Here is a 16,737-nt window from a genome sequence, read left to right on the forward strand (position 1 = left end):
TGAAAATAAATTCATTGTAGATATATGGGTTTATTTCTGGGTTCTCTATTCTGTTCCACTGGTCTATGTCTGTTTTTATGCCAGTACCATGCTGTTTTGGTTGCTATAGCTCTGTAGTATGATTTGAAGTCAGGTAATGTGATTCCTCCAGTTTTGCTCCTTTTGCTCAGGATGGCTTTGGCTCTTTTGGGTCTTTTGTTGTTCTAAACATATTTTAGGATTTTTTTCCTATTTCTGTGAAGAATGCCATTGGTATTTGCATTTAATCTATAGATTGCATTGGGTAGTATGCACATTTTAGCAATATTGATTCTTCTAATCCATGAACATGGAGTATATTTCCATTTTTTGTGTCCTCTTCAATATCTTGCCTCAGTGTTTCATAGTATAAATTGTAGAAGTCTTTCACTTCTTTGGTTAAGTTTATTGCTAGCTATTTGATTTGTACCTATGGTAAATGAGATTACTTTCTTGATTTATTTTTCAGATTGTTTGCTGTTGACATACAGAAAGGTTAATGATTTTGGGATGTTGATTTTGTATCCTGCAACTTTACTGAATTTGTTTATCAGTTCTAATAGTTTTTTTATAGTCTTCAGGTTTTTCCAAATATAACATGTCATCTGCAAATAAGGATAATTTGACTTCTTCCTTTCCAATCTGGATGCCCTTTATTTTTTCTCTTGTCTAATAGCTCTAGCTAGAACTTCTAGTACTATGTTGAATAGCAGTCATGAAAGTGGGCATCCTTGTCTTATTCCAGATCTTAGAGGAAAGGAAAGAATTATTCAGTATGATACTAGCTGTGGTCTGTTGCATGTGGCTTTTACTGTGTTGAAATGTGTTCCTTGTACATCCAGAGTTTTAGGGATTTTGTTACAAATGGATGCTGAATGTTATCAAATGTTTCTTCAGCATCAATTGAAATAATCATATGGTTTCTGTCTTTCATTCTGTTGATATTATGTATCACATTGATTGATTTGTATATGTTAAACCATCCTTGCATCTCTGGGATAAGTCTCACTTGGCCATGATGAGTGACCTTTTAAATGTGTTGTTGAATGCAGTTTGCTAGTATTTTGTTGAGGATTTTTGCATCAATATTCCTCAGGAATATTGATTTGTAGTTTTCTTTTTTTGATGGGTCTTTATCTGCCTTCGGTATCAGGGTAGTACAGGACTTAGAATGAATTAGAAATATTCTCTCCTCCTCCATCTTTCAGAATAGTTTGAGTAGGATTGGGATTAGTTCTTCTTCAAATGTGGTAAAATTCAGCAGCGAAACCATCAGGTCCTGGGCTTGTCTGTCTTTGCTGGGAAATTTTTATTATAGCTTTGATCTCATTACTTGTTATTGGTCTATTTAGGTTTTGGATTTCTTCATGGTTCATTCTTGGTAAGTTGAATGCATCTAGAAATTTATTCATTTCTTCTAGATCTTTCCATTTATTTGAATATAGTTGCTCATAGTAGACTCTAATGATCCTTTTAATTTTTGAGGCATCAGTTGTAGTTTCTCATTTTTAATCTCTGATTTTATTTATTTGCGCCTTCTCTCTTTTTTTCTTAGTCTGGCTAAAAGTTTGTTGATTTTGATCTTTTCTAAAAACCAACTTTCTATTTCATTGACCTTTTCTATTTGTCGTTTCAATTTCATTTATTTCTGCTCTGATCTTTATTATTTCTTCTACTAATTTTGTGTTTGGTTTGCTCTTGCTTTGGTAGTTCATTAAGATGCAACATTAGGTCATTCATTTGAAGTTTTTCTACTTTTTTGATGTAAGCACTTATAGCTATAAACTTTCCTCTTAGTAGTGCCTTCCTTGTATCCTATAAATTTTGATATGTTTTGTTTCCATTTTCATTTGTTTCAAAAAAATTTAAAAATTTTCTTCTTAATGTCTATAGGTTCATGTATCTCAAGATAGGAGATATTATCCCACTATTCTTTCAGGAGCATATTGTTTACTTTCCATGTGTTTGTTTAGTTTCCAAAATACCTCTTGTTATTTATTTCTGGTTTATTCCATTGTGGTTCGAGAAGATGCGGAGTCTCTGTTGCCCAGGCTGGAGTGCAGTGGGACGATCTGAACTCTTTGTACCGAATTATAAACAAAACCTAAGGCCATGTCAGGCAAGCATGAAGTCACGTACCCTGACACGTAAAGCAAAAAATATGTTCCGGACAGGCGCGGTGGCTCACGCCTGTAATCCCAACACTTTGGGAGGCTGAGGTGGGCGGATCACCAGGTCAGGAGATAGAGACCATCCTGGCTAACATGGTGAAACCCTGTCTCTACTAAAACTACAAAAAAATTTGCCGGGTGTGGTGGCAGGCACCTGTAGTCCCAGCCACTAGGGAGGCTGAGGCAGGAGAGTGGCATGAACCCAGGAGGCGGAGCTTGCAGTGAGCAGCGATCACGCCACTGCACTCTAGCCTGGGCAACAGAGCGGGACTACGTCTAAAAAAAAGAATAAACTATGTTCTGACTGTCATGAGGTTATTCTTTTTCTCTAGCCGCTAAACAAGCACTGATCTTGAGATAAGCAATGTTAAAGCAAATTCAGTTTCAATGTATGCTAACTGGCCCCCAGTCACTCTTCCTTTGATTGGACAAAAGACTGATTTCAGTAACTTTTCCTGATCAAAAGGGCACCAACCATGGACTGGTCCTGGTGGGTTTACAGAGGCTGCACACTTGAGTGCCTTGATGTCCCCGCCTCACCTTTTGACATATAGGACCTAACTGTAATACATTTAAATGTTGTCTCTACCCTAAAATGAACATGGGTTGTATGTTGCCTGCACGTTTTGTCAATATGTACATGTCAGGACCACCTTCATATATATTCATGTCACCTCCTATAACCTGTTAACTATATATGTTTAGCTAATCCATTCAGCATGAAGTTCCTACTCCAACCCTTCCTTCAATGTGCCTGTCTCTGGTCTTTGCTGGAGGTTATTCTTCCCAGCCTGTGATATGACCACCTTGCAGGCTCTAACCTGTAAAATAGATAGTCTTGTTTTCTAAATTTATAGATCTTGTGTGATATTTAACAGTAGGGAAAGACTTTTTCCTGAAGATGTGTCTTAGGGTGTTGATTTGGTAGGATGCTTTGGCTTTGCTTCTGTATAAGCACAGTAAGGTAGTCTCTGTTTAATTTCTTCAGCTATAATCAATATCAACAGTGTCTGCAAGTGCTTCAGTGCCCTAGGCTGTGGGTATTGTGGTGGTGTGGCTTTGCTGATAATGATGCTGCTGGGTAGGTCAGGGATGTGAAAAGTGTGGCAGTTCCACCAGTCATGGAAGTGGCTTCCCCACTGTGCAGGGTTGCTTGTTCCTTGAAATGCAGGGCACTGCATAGGCTTGGGTGTCAAAGTCACAGCTGTTCTACTTGGTCTAGGCTCCAAGCAACTGGAGTGTGGCATTGCAGCCACTTGTGTGAGTATGATGGAATGACAGTGGGGCGTCAGAGAGGGGGAGATACAGTGGCTATAGGCCCTCAGAGCAAGATGCATTCTAGCAGTGGCTCTAGTCTCAAGATAGTGCTGTGAGGGAGGGTACACCATGTGGGCTCCTCCTCTGGAACAATGCAGCCACACGGACTCCAGGCAGCTCCCTAAACTGGGCTCAGTGTCTGTGAGGACTGTGGGACTCTGCTGTAGCAAGGACTGCAGGTGTCAATGACAGTAATGAGGGCTGCTGGGGATCTTCTGTTTATATTTTCCCCACGATGAGAAGCCCATGCTGTCTCTGAGCCAGTCTCAGCAAGAGAGACAGGGTCATGGAGGCAGGGTGCTTCACTTCCCTCTCTACACTGCCATTCTGAGTTTCCCTGCTCCACAGCGAATTCACCAGTCCCTTGCTACATTCTGGTGTTCTCCCTTAGACACTCTAGTTGAAGTGTAGTTGTTTAATTGTTGTTTTTGTACTTTTTGTGGAGGGGATGAATGTTAGGTACCTCTAATCAGCCATCTCTCTTGGTGATGTCACTCTGAGTATACATTTCTTGAAAGCACTAACTGGATATTTCCATTTGATTGTGAGGCATATGATTAGTAGTCAAAAATACTTAGAAAGTTGAACAGAACTAAATAGAGTTAATCATTTGCTGAAACTCTGTCATCAATGAATTGTTCTAGATAGACACTACTTGTAGCTGCTTTATTTAATTGCAGCTCCATTGTAAATGGTAGCATTTCTGATGATTCCTCAAAGGCAAAGTGGGGTGGTAGAAAGAGTAGCTCGGGGGACAGGAGGTATTTGTGTCAGTTCAGGCTCAGCTGAGTGACCTTGAAGTGTGGTCACTTCAGACCACAGGATCTTGAAACTCCCCACAGTTCCATGCTGTGAATGAAGTAAGCTATGTTTACTGAAAGTTAGCACAGATACATGAGAGTAGGTAACTCAGTTTATCACTTTGGCCAGTATGATGCCATGCAGTCATTCTGTCCTTTTCTCTCAATTTAAACTAAATGATTTATTTTCTTGATTTGATTGACAAAATCCATTGTTTTCACCTAGAAGTTTGACTTTGGAATGGGAATCAAAGCAAATAATAGAATTATCATGATATCATATCACTAAACCTATTTGTCATGTAAGGAAACTGATGCTTAAACAAGGTAAATAACCTCCCAAGGTCGTTCAGTCTGAATTATTAACCACTATGTGCTAGTGGGTGCTTAATACATTTTTTTAATGAATAAATGACATTAGCCAGCGGGTGATTTGAGCAGCATGGCTTCACCTGGTGGGAGTAGGATTAGTACTAGCTACCATTTATTGAGTACTTACTAGATATCATGGACTCTTCTGAGTAATATGCATGTATTATTTCATTTGATTCTCACTGTAACACTATGAAATAGACTTCATTATCATTCCTAGTTACAGATGAAGAAACTGGGGTTTGGAGAGATTAAATTATTTGTCCAAGGAAACACATCTAATAAGTGTCTGGCTTCAAAGCCTGTGGTCTTTCTACCACTGCAGGCTATCTATAAATAGCAGGATGACTTTTATAATTTTCTCCTTGAATTTCTGCTTTTATATTAAGTGTTTGAGATTTATAGGCTAGACATTTTATTCTCCTTCTCCATGATCCAGTCACCTTTCTCCAGGCCCTCGCTGTCCCCCTCCACACTGTGTAATCTCAGTCTGAGACAAAAAAACAGATAGGAGGAGTAAATGAAGTGTCCTGTTGCCGATTTTCTATAATCTCAACATAAACACTTATCAGTGTTGTTGAGATTTAATCTCTCTAGCTCATCTGTGAGACCAATTTTAATTTTGAGCCATCTGCCACAGACAAATGAGTAATTATGGAAGAGCCCAGAGGGGCGGGCCATGGGGAGAAGGTTGGCTTAGCCTCTTTTCACCTGCTTGCATTGACGCAAGTGACCAAGAAAGAAAATTACTTGGGTGGGTTGTTGATATAGAGGCCAGCAGCTCTACCTCCCTGTTGCTCAAATCCTTAGACTCTAGTGAAAAAGGAAGGATGACTTTGAGGTCATGCAGATTGCCTGGCAACAGACGGGAGAGCATTGCCATCAGGGCCAGGCAGAAGGAGGTAATCTTAGAACTAAGTTGGTTTGTTTACCAGCCTCTTCCTCTCACTCCACTGGTGGTGCCTTGTGAGGAGTACCGTTTGCTAGCTGGTCTCTCCATTCCATACGACATGCTAAGTCAAATAGATGGAGTAAAGCTGAAAATAATAGTTATTGACCTCTGTGTAGCATTTTTCAAACCTTTGTTTCAAAAGACTTGGGCATATCTTAACCTTATTTCTTTCTCACAATAGGTTTCTGGATTAGGTAGGGCTAGGTATTGTTAGCTTCATTCTGCAGATGGTGAAGTTGAGCTACAGAGAGATTCTGTGACTTGCCCAAGGTCACACTGTTAGCTACAAGCTGGCTTGCACCATGAACAGTGAATTATAGTCTGTCACTCTGTCTTGTAGGCCAGTGGCTTTTAAGCTGTGTTCACTCCTCAGGGGCCAAGGAGGTGTGGGAGTAGAAGTGTGTATATGTGTGTGTGTGTGTGTGTGTGTGAGAGAGAGAGAGAGAGAGAGAACGAACAAGTGGGTTTGAAACCCAACCTGCACTTAAACTAGGGAAACTCTGCTTGGGTCTGTTTTGCATCTGAGTGGGTTTTCATTTAATGAAAGACTCTACTGCTGAAAATGTTTAAGAACCACTTGTTTAGACAAATATTTCTCATAGAGAGTATAGTGGGTTGAACTGTGTCCCCCAAAAGATATATTCAAGTCTTAACTCTTGGTACTTGTGAATGTGACCTTATTTGGAAGAAGGGTCTTTGCAGATTTAATCAAATTAAGATGAGGTCATCCTGGATTAGGGTGGGCACTAAATAAAATGACTGGTATCTTCATAATAAAAAGGAGAGGAAGATTTAGGTAAAGAGACACAGAAGGAAACTACAGAGACACAGAAGAAAGATACAGAGGAGAACTTTGACAGCAGAGGCAGAGATTGTAGTGATGCAGCTATAAGCCAAGGTATGCAGAGGATTAGCAGCAACCACCAGAGACTAGCAGGGAGGCACGGAACAGATTCTCCCTCCAGAAGAAACCAGCCATGCTGATACATTCTTATCAGACTTCTGACCTCTTGACCTGTGAGAGAAGACATTTTTGTTGTTTTAAGAGACCCAATTTATGGTAATTTGTTATGGCAGCCCTAGGAAACAAATACAGAGAGGTATGCGGACCTCTTACCTAGAAACAGGTGGGGGTTGCATTTGTTAAAATTCTGATTTCAGGCCTAAACTCCAAGATTCTGAATCTGTAGGTATGTAGTGGGGCTCAGAAATCTGCATTTTGACAAGTTTCTCATGTGCACAACAATTGATTTAGAGCTGGTTTTGAGCATACACAGACGTGAGTCTCCTCTCTGAATTGCGGTTAGATTTGCTCTCCCTGATAACAGTACTCCTCTGGTCTACAGTCAGTGGCTCAAAGGTAGCAAGCATACTAGACCAGAAATAGGTGGGCATTAGACCTTATGTTGTCTCAAGAATTTTGAATGCTGAGACCAATTTCAGATGATTTACCCAACAAAAATCACAAATTTCCCTGGTTGTCAAAATCTACCCCTAAGTAAATAGGCTACAGTGATTAGGGAGTGGGCCAAGAGGGTCAGATTTCTGGAGCAACAAGTCCACAGAGTAACATAACATACACACACACATCTGTGCACACACACACAGACATACATAGACACACATACCCCTGTTTGGTGAGGAAAATTCTACCTGATAGAGTATCATCATATTTTAAAAGATTTCGTTCTTATTAAAAATGAAAGTCTCCATATCAAAGTTGATCCTTGAAGTTACTGTCAGCCCCTTATGCCCAGCCCCTGACCTTTGTCTGAGATGATAGACTAAAAGATGGGGAAGAGCACAAGAGTCTGGGATAAGGATAGAGCAGACAGCTTCTTACTTCTAGCCTGGAGCTAAAGCCCCTGCCCAGTAAAGCCAAGGAAGGCAGTGGTTTATCTTCCCAAGAGTGATGGAGGTCAACTGTGCCCAATCTCCTGGAAAGATAAGGGAGGGACTCAGTGAAAAAGAGTAGTTGTTTGAATTCCAGGTGTGGGAGAAAGGCCTCCCTGAAAATGGCTTGTCCGTCTAAACCAAAAGTCCTTCAGAAGGTCTGTGTTTGCTCACATCCCTGATGGCTCCCAAGTAAACAAATTTTGTTTCTATCTCCCAGAAAGACAGAACTCCAGTACTGTGACAGTTATAGTTACTGACATATGACTTATCACAGAGATTGTCAGAGCAATGGAAGAAAATGAAATTTAGCAGAGGCTCATGGTGGGGGTTAGAGGGAGAGAGAAGAAAGGGAAGAGAAGGCTGCTGAAGAGACTTGGGAATGGAGCTGATAACTTTGTGGGTTTGTACATACAGTGTGATAGCTAAGTACGGACAAAGTAGGTATTATATTGGGAATGTGTATGAAAGGGTCCTGATAAAAACCTGCCTGAGCCAAGTGGCTTTACCCAGGTTCCATAGGATTGACTTTCCACTGTCAGTAGGTTCATTCCTGTAAGTTAAGTAGTACCTTTCCCCAGGGAGGTCATGCCTTTGACTGCACTTTGGTATAAGTTTGCCTAGTGTCTTTCTTCCTGACTGGCAGAGCCTCAGCATTCAGTAGAGCATAGAGGAAAGATGGAGGAAATGAGGGCCATCAAATGAGAACTCGGCCCACTTTCAAAACTCAGACAGAGCTGGCATTACTAGCCTCCTTCTTGGAACCTTCTCTGTGATCTCCTCATTCCCAAAACTGTAATGAAGCTAAATCAAGTTGAATATGAAAGTCCAGAGGGTCTTGTTCAATCAGCAAGCCATGTGCTTTTCTGGGAGATTCACTTAACTCTTTCATGTTCCTCAGCAAACATTTATATATCACCCATCACGTACTAGGCACTGGGTTAAGTACTGATGAGGGAAACATGGAAACCATTGAACATTAGATTTTTGCCTCACATTTGAGAAACAATTTAATTACAGAGATCAGACATTTACACAAGTAAGGCTAGCCAATAGTACAAAATGATATGTGATTGGTGTCAAGTGAAGGGAAAAGCCAATGGGCTGCAGATTCTCAGAGGCTGGCAAAGTCATTCTGGAGCAGTGTAGCTGGGTAAGCCTTAGTATAGAATAGCACATTAAATCACCCAGGCACTTGGCAGGGATCTGGGGAAATGGGGAATAAAACATATCAGTTTTAATGGAGATAGTGAGGTGGACCGAGTCAAGTCAGGAATATATTCACACCTCTCTGCTTTGCTAGTCATCCAAATCCTTCAGGCCCCTCCTTTCCAGAGGGCTGATATATCCTCCATTGATCTACTTTGTCTCAGAACTTCTGTGCTGGGAATCCTGACTTACTCAGACTGCTAGAGAAGCAGTGTGGCTTAGTGGTTAAGAGAGTGTGTTCAAGAGCTAAGCTGCCTGGGTTTGAATGCTGGCTCTCACATTGACTAGTTGGGATCTTGGACAATTGACCTAATCATCATGTGAGTCAATTTTTCTTTTTTATTTATTTATTTTGAGACAGAGTGTCTCTCTGCCACTCAGGCTGGAGTATAGTGGTGCGATCTTGGCTCACTGCAACCTCCGCTTCCTGGGTTCAAGTGATTCTCCTGTCTCAGCCTTCTGAGTAGCTGGAATTACAGGCCTGCACTACCACACCCAGCTAATTTTTCTGTTTTTAGTAGAGACCAGGTTTCTCCTAGGCTGGTCTTGAACTCCTGAGCTCAAGTGAACTGCCCACCTCGGGCAAATCCCAAAGTGCTGGGATTACAGGCGTGAGCCACTGCAGCTGGTCTCAATTTTTCTTATGGTAAAATAGGGATGATAATAATACTGTCTATCTAATAGAGCTGCTAAGAGGATTGAATGGGATAAGCCATGTCAGATACTTAGCACAGTGTGGGTTGTATGTTACTCATTCATTAAATATACCTTTATGAAGTGTTGATGATGTACCAATAATTTTTCTAGTGATGTAATACAGCAGTGAACAAGAGAGAGAAAATCCTACTCTCTTAGTACTCTGTTCAATGCTGATGGTGGAGGGGGATTCAGGCCCTTTACTCAAGGAACTTTTATTATCACATAGTGTCTTTGCTTTCTGCTCCATTTATTATAATTCTTAGTCCATGAGTTATAATTAAGTTTATTTTCATTCTTTTTTGTTTAATTAGGCAAATATGAAAGCTATGAATTTCCTTTAAACTCAGCTTTGGGCATATACCATTAGATTTGATGCTGAGTGTTTCCATTATTACTATTTCTAAGAAATTTGCAATTTTGGTTTTGTTATCTACTGTTTCTACTTTTTGGAAAGTGTTGAGGTATTCCAATTTTGATGATTTAGTATTTTTTTGTCCCTACTATGTGCATAATTCTGTGTTCCTAAAGAAGAGAGACAGTGAAGAGAGACCTGTCTGACTTGAGGGGTGTTTAGAAGGGGCTAGGGGAATACAGGACTGGAAAGACCATTGCATGAGGGCATTGAGGTACAAGCTTCATGGATTGGTTTCTTTTCTAATAACTACAGTTATTGAAAGTGTTGGGGTACAGAAAATAATTCCCCAAAATATGGCACTTAAACATGCTGAGTGCTTTGAAAAATGGAAAGGCCGCTGGGCGCAGTGGCTCATGCCTGTAATCCTAGTACTTTGGGAGGCTGAGTTGGGCGGATTGCCTGAGCTCAGGAGTTCGAGACCAGCCTGGGCAACACGTTGAAATCCCATCTCTACTAAAATACAAAAAATTAGCCAGGCATGGCGGTGTGCATCTCTAGTCCCAGCTACTCGGGAGGCTGAGGCAGGAGAGTTGCTTGAACCCGGGAGGCGGAGGTTGCAGTGAGCCGAGATTGCGCCACTGCACTCCAGCCTGGGTGACAGAGTGAGCTCCATCTCCAAAAAAAAAAAAAAAAGAAAGAAAAGTGGAAAGGCCTCAAAAATAAGCCTCAGAACTGAGCTCTCTTTCTGACCTTTGTCCACCTCCCTGTCTCTCTGATCCTTTTTAAGGATATACCCCGAGGGACTCTCTGTAACTTCCTTATCTGAGTAAAGAAGCTTCTTTCCAAAAGAAATGCAATTGTCTTAAGACTCCCTCCCTAGAAATCTAATCAAATAACCAAGAAAGATCAACCATGGAGAAGAGATGGGCAGTCATCACCGTGACCCGACGGACTTTTCATGTATTTGTCTGAGGGCAGCTCCAAGAGATTACCTAGGGGACTTCATCTGCATAATAAGAAAACATAAAGTGGGGGAAGGACACCCTTTTCAACAAATGGTGCTGGGATAATTGGCTAGCCACATGTAGGAGAATGAAACTGGGTCCTCATCTCTCACCTTATACAAAAATCAACTCAAGATGGATTAAGGACTTAAACCTAAGACATGAAACTATAAAAATTCTAGAAGATAACATTGGAAAAACCCTTCTAGATATTGGCTTAGGCAAGGATTTCATGACCAAGAACCCAAAAGCAAATGCAATAAAAACAAAGATAAATTGCTGGAACTTAATTAAACTAAAGAGCTTTTGCACAGCAAAAGGAACAGGCAGCAGAGTTAACAAACAACCCACAGAGTGGGAAAAAATTCTTCACAATCTATACATCTGACAAAGGACTAATATCCAGAATCCACAATGAAAATCTCAAGCAAATCAACAACAACAAAAACACTCCCATCAAAAAGTGGGCTAAGGACATGAATAGACAATTCTCAAAAGAAGATACACAAACGGCCAACAAACATATGAAAAAATGCTCAACATCACTGATGATCAGGGAAATGCAAATCAAAACCACAGAGTGATACCACCTCACTCCTGCTAGAATGGCCATAATCAAAAAATTTAAAAAAAAATAGTAGATGTTGGCGTGGATGCAGTGAACAGGGAACACTTCTATGCTGCTGGTGGGAATGTAAACTAGTACAACCACTATGGAAAACAGTGTGGAGATTCCTTAAAGAACTACAAGTAGAACTATCATTTTATCCAGCAATCCCACTACTGGGTATCTACCCAGGGGAAAAGAAGTCATTATATGAAAAAGATACTTGCACATGCATATTTACAGCAGAACAATTCACAATTGCAAAAACATGGAACCAACCCAAATGCCCATCAATCAACAAGTGGATAAAGAAACTGTGGCGTATATATATATATATACAATGGAATACTACTCAGCCATAAAAAGGAATGAGTTGGCTGGGCACAGTGGCTCACTCCTGTAATCCCCGCACTTTGGGAGGCCAAGGTGGGTGGATCACGAGGTCAGGAGATCAAGAACATCCTGGCTAACACAGTGAAACCCTGTCTCTACTAAAAATACAAAAAAATTAGCCAGGCATGGTGGCAGGCGCCTGTAGTCCCAGCTACTCGGGAGGCTGAGGCAGGAGAATGGCATCAACCCAGGAGGTGGAGCTTACAGTGAGCAGAGATCGCACCACTGCACTCCAGCCTGGGTGACAGAGTGAGACTCTGTCTCAAAAAAAAAGAATTAATTAATGGCATATGCAGCAACCTGGATGAGATTGGAGACCATTTTCCTAAGTGAAGTAATTCAGAAATGGAAAAACAAACATTGTATGTTCTCACTCATAAGTGGGAGCTAAGCTATAAGGATGCAAAGGCATAAGAATGACACAATGGACTTTGGGGACTCAGGGTACAAGGAAGGGAAGGGGGAGAGGAATAAAAGACTACAAATAGGCTGCAGTATATACTGCTCATGGTGATGGGTGCACCAAAATCTCACAGATAATCACTAAAAAACTTACTCATGTAACCAAGCACTACCTGCTCTGCAATAACCTATGGAAATTTAAGAAAAAAAAGACAGCATTAGTTCTTGTGCAGTTCCACCCCTCACTTTCCCTTAACTTGTTGGCACCATCCAGAGTCCAAAGATAATCATTTATAAAATAATGTTTGCCTCCCAGGTCCATACATTTCTACCCTATGAAGAGAGTATTTATGTCTCAAACATCTGACTTTTCTTTGAGCCTCAAACTTTGTGTATGGTTTCCATGTCCATATGCATGTTAATACATTTTGTATGCCATTTTGTCCTATTAATCTGCCTACTGTAAGTTCATTTTCAGTGAACCTTTAGACAGCAGAAGGGAAGCTGCAAAAGGATGCACAGGAATGACAGGCTTATAATGCTATTTTAGGGAGAATAATGCTATTTAGGGAGAATAATGCCTTATTCTCGGGATATTATTGCTCGGGATTTGAGAGAGGGGAACATGCTAGAGACAAGACCAGTCAGAAGAGCTTTATATTAATCTAGGACAGCAGTTCTCAAACTTCATTGTACATGATAATCCTCTGGAGGGCTTGTTGGGGCCCCACCCCAGAGTTTCTGATTCAATAGGGCTGTGGCAGAGGCCTGAGAATTTGCGTTTCTAACAAGTTCCCAGGTAATGCTGATGCTGCTAGTCAAGGGACCGCACTTTAGGAACCACTCATCTAAGAGAGAGATGTTGAGAACCAGAGCCAGACTGGTGAAAGATGAACTAGAGAGGAGAGAAAGTATATGAAAGATATTTGGAAGGAAGGAATCACAGGACTCGGGGATTGGACATGCAGGCAAGGGAGCCAGACAAATAAAAGATGACTTCAGAGTATCAAACCTAGGTGCCTTGGAGGATATGAGAATCACAGAGGCAAAACCCCAAACATTTGGAAGTGGAATGAAGTCCTTGATAGGTACTGGGAAAATATATGAGGCCTTATTCCATAAGCACCTGCACCATGGCACTCAAGTTTAAAGGCCTCCTGTATTGTCTTCAGAGAGAGGCTAATGAGAAGTAGAAAGCCCAAGTCTGTATTTTGTCCCTCCTTTTCTAGAATATAACCTTTGAGTAGAGGAGGAAACGGAAGATAGAAAGCAGGGTGTACGAAGGTTAGAAGGGGCTTGAATAGTCTGGAAACAAAGAACACATCATTGGGTTGCTAAGTACATTCAGTGAGTACTGAATGTATATGGGCAAACACTAATAAGGAAAAGGTAAATCAGTAAAACTCAGCATGGGCCACGTAGGGTAGCTCCAGGATGCTACCTGAGATCACTGGTGCAATTTCTGAGATAGGGCATCTCAATTCCAGACCACCTAACCTTCCCTAGTTTCAGGGCTTCTGACCTGGTGCCCTGTTGTGCCTGGCTCTTTCCCAGCCTATAGGAATTTCTCTTACCTGCTTCTCTCCGCTGGGCCGCCTGTAGCTGAGCAGAAGCTCCACAGCGCCCACCACTTCCTTGCGTATGGCATAGAGCAATGCATCACCCACATACACACTGTGGTTCAGCAGTAGCTCCATGATCTCCAGGTTCTCGTTCTCAATGGCAATGAGCAGGGCACTCCGGCCCAGGGGGTCCATGCAGTTGATGTTAACATTATAGTAGATCTCAGCCTCCTGAAGGGCCTGCTTCACAGTGGCATAGTCCCCCTTCTCCACAGCATTGAGGAAGGCCTTCTCCTCCGCAGAGAGCTCTGTCTCAGCCCTCACAATTTGCAGGGGGATGCGGTCTCTGTACGGTGAGTGGTTGACCTTTTTGTAGTACAGTTGGGCCATGGTTCACAGCAATTTAGAAATCTGAGTGAGGAAACAGAGAAAGACCAAAAATATCCTTAGATACGTGGAGGTCTCAAGTGGCCAGTTATGGAGGCAGCCCTGCTAAGGGGTTAGAAAATCCTAAACTACTTCAATGACACAATCTTTTTTCCTCTTACAAAGAAGTATAACAGAAAAAGCCCAGGCTTTGGGGTCAGGAAGACCTGGGCTTAAATCCTGGTTTTATGACTTGCCAGTTCTGTGGCCTTGAGTAAGTTACTCAAGCCCTCTGTACTTTATTTATTAATACTAAGGTTATCAATCTTAATAATATTACTCGCAGTTATCATTTAGTGACTGCTTGCTGTGTGCCAGGTCCTGTGCTACAGAATAATTCCTACCTCATAAAGCTATTGTGAGAGTTAAATAAGATATACATTATCAAAGCAACTGGCATAGGGTAAACCTCCTAGGACATGGCATAAGCTAGTTCCTACCTTCCTTCTCTTCTGGTGCCTGAAAATACTCATGGTAACACTTCTGACTAGTGATGCAAAGTTGGAAATCTTCTTTGGCCAATTTCCTTCAGGCTCTAGGTCTCTGGTTCTATGCTAATTTTCAAGATTACATTTGTAACTATCCCAGATGCACATCCTGGATTGAAATCCTATTCCAGTTCTAACTGCAACCCTGCTTCTTGCTGCTGCTCACTGGGGGAAGGGGTACTGACTCCAATAGGCCAAAGCCAACAGCAAAAGATAAGCGTGTACCCTCTGTGCCTGCTCATGATTTTTTCCTCTGCCATTTCAAATGAAAAGCTAACAGATCTGAGAATCTGTTTGATTAAATTCTGATAAGTGAATGGTCTGTTTTATTTGTATCATACCTAAATCCAGGTTATATTTAATAGAATTAGTTTTAAAGTAAAAACCTAGTTATTGAGCTCCTACAATGTGTTTAAACTGTCTCTGGGAGACAAAGGTAAAAAGACAGCCTTTGTCTTCAATCACATAGAATGAATCGCAGTATAGAGCTCTTGCCTCATAGTTGACAGATAAAATTTATACACATTCCTCATTAACTCCCTGTAGCATCCCTGTGAGATGGGAATGATTATCTTCTCCAAGGGAGAAAATGAGGCTCAGATCTATTAGGTGTTGGCTCTACTTTTCTCCTCATCCCTGAGGCCTCCAGGCCGCTCTGGAGGCTGAGTTAGGATGGACCTATTCCAGTGTCTCATTACTTAACTGTTTTGCCAGCTAAAGGACACGGAAATGTGCTAAAGAGCCTCTTTTCTCACCTTCTGGATGTAAGAAAAGATAAAGACATGAAGCTTCCACCAACATTTACCTCAGTCTTCCAGGTAATGACATCCCTGCTTTGGCAGAGGGGGAGGCGTATCTTATATCAAATGGTATTTGCAATTCATGCGCTTGTGACCTTCTGGGAAGTTAGTATTTGAAGATGAGTGTTGACTCTTGCCCTGAGCAGGCCCAAATGACAAATTTCTCTCCACATCTAAATCCCAAGAGAACAGGGTGCTGTTTCACTGCCTCAAGACCCAAATGACAAATCTCTCTCCACATCTAAATCCCAAGAGAAGAGGGTGCTGTTTCACTGCCTCAAGACCCAAATGACAAATCTCTCTCCACATCTAAATCCCAAGAGAAGAGGGTGCTGTTTCACTGGCTGAAGCAGCACTGATACATTCTTTCACTACTTGCAAGTAAAGTGAAAGTAGTGAAAGTGGCTAAATGAACAGCACTTGGAGTAAGCATTTGCCAATACACAGCACAAAACTTTAATGATACTAATTGTAGACTGCCTCCCTGCCTTTACCTTGTAAACAAAAATGAGCGGGGGAGAGAAGGGATAGTGTGACCTCCTAAAGTGAGGACCAACAACCCAATTAGCTTCTATTTATTTAATCAATACAAACACACAGAGAGCCTCTATTGTGTCTAGCACTCTGCTAGCCCCTGCTAGGGGATAGGAAACAATACAACCCTGCTCATTGAGGGCTGGAGGCCTCACAGAAAGTTTCATAAAGATGGTAGCTCTTAGGCTAATCCTTGGAGGATGAATTAAACATGAAAGTGTGGGGGCAGTTCAGGCACTGCCGAGTGCAACAAGAAAGATGAGATCAGTTACGGCCTAACTGGGTGATGGGTTGGGGGGGAACGCAAGGGGTCTTATTTTTTCAGCTTAATAGGATATAAGGATTAGAGGTGAGCTAACATTCCAAAGCAATAGCTCATAATCTTGGTATCCTCATCTGAAAAATGGTCTTGAACACTTGCTGCCCATTTGCCATTTAAGAGGCTACCATGGAAGAAAAGGCTAGATGTCCTTTCAGATGGTGTCACTGGTGGTGTTACTGCTATAGGAAGCATTACTGCTACAGGAAGATCTGCAACCCCCTTAGTAAGGCACAGTTGTGAGGGGAAGCAGAAGAATATTGTATCCCAGGGAAAGGTGAGAATGAAGGAAACTAACTCAATCGGTGCCCTATTACGTGCCAGGCACTGTGCCAGAAGCTGGGGCAATAAAGTTATAAAAATAATCATTAGTTTTGAATACTTAACATGGCTCAGGCATGGTGCCAGGTACTGGA

General features: G+C 41.5%; 1 protein-coding gene across 1 annotated transcript in view; it reads right to left on the bottom strand.

Annotated features, from left to right (window-relative positions):
* The window catches only part of TRPC5 (transient receptor potential cation channel subfamily C member 5), a 322,560-nt gene that overhangs the window by 176,514 nt on the left and 129,309 nt on the right, over window positions 1-16,737 (bottom strand). The window contains exon 2 of the mRNA XM_002832004.3: window positions 13,767-14,165. Within this exon, the coding sequence (XP_002832050.1) occupies window positions 13,767-14,144 (378 nt within the window). The 5' untranslated portion in view covers window positions 14,145-14,165. The remainder of the gene's footprint in view (window positions 1-13,766; window positions 14,166-16,737) is intronic.

The sequence above is a fragment of the Pongo abelii genome, chromosome X, assembly GCF_028885655.2.
Source record: "Pongo abelii isolate AG06213 chromosome X, NHGRI_mPonAbe1-v2.0_pri, whole genome shotgun sequence".
NCBI lineage: Eukaryota > Metazoa > Chordata > Mammalia > Primates > Hominidae > Pongo > Pongo abelii.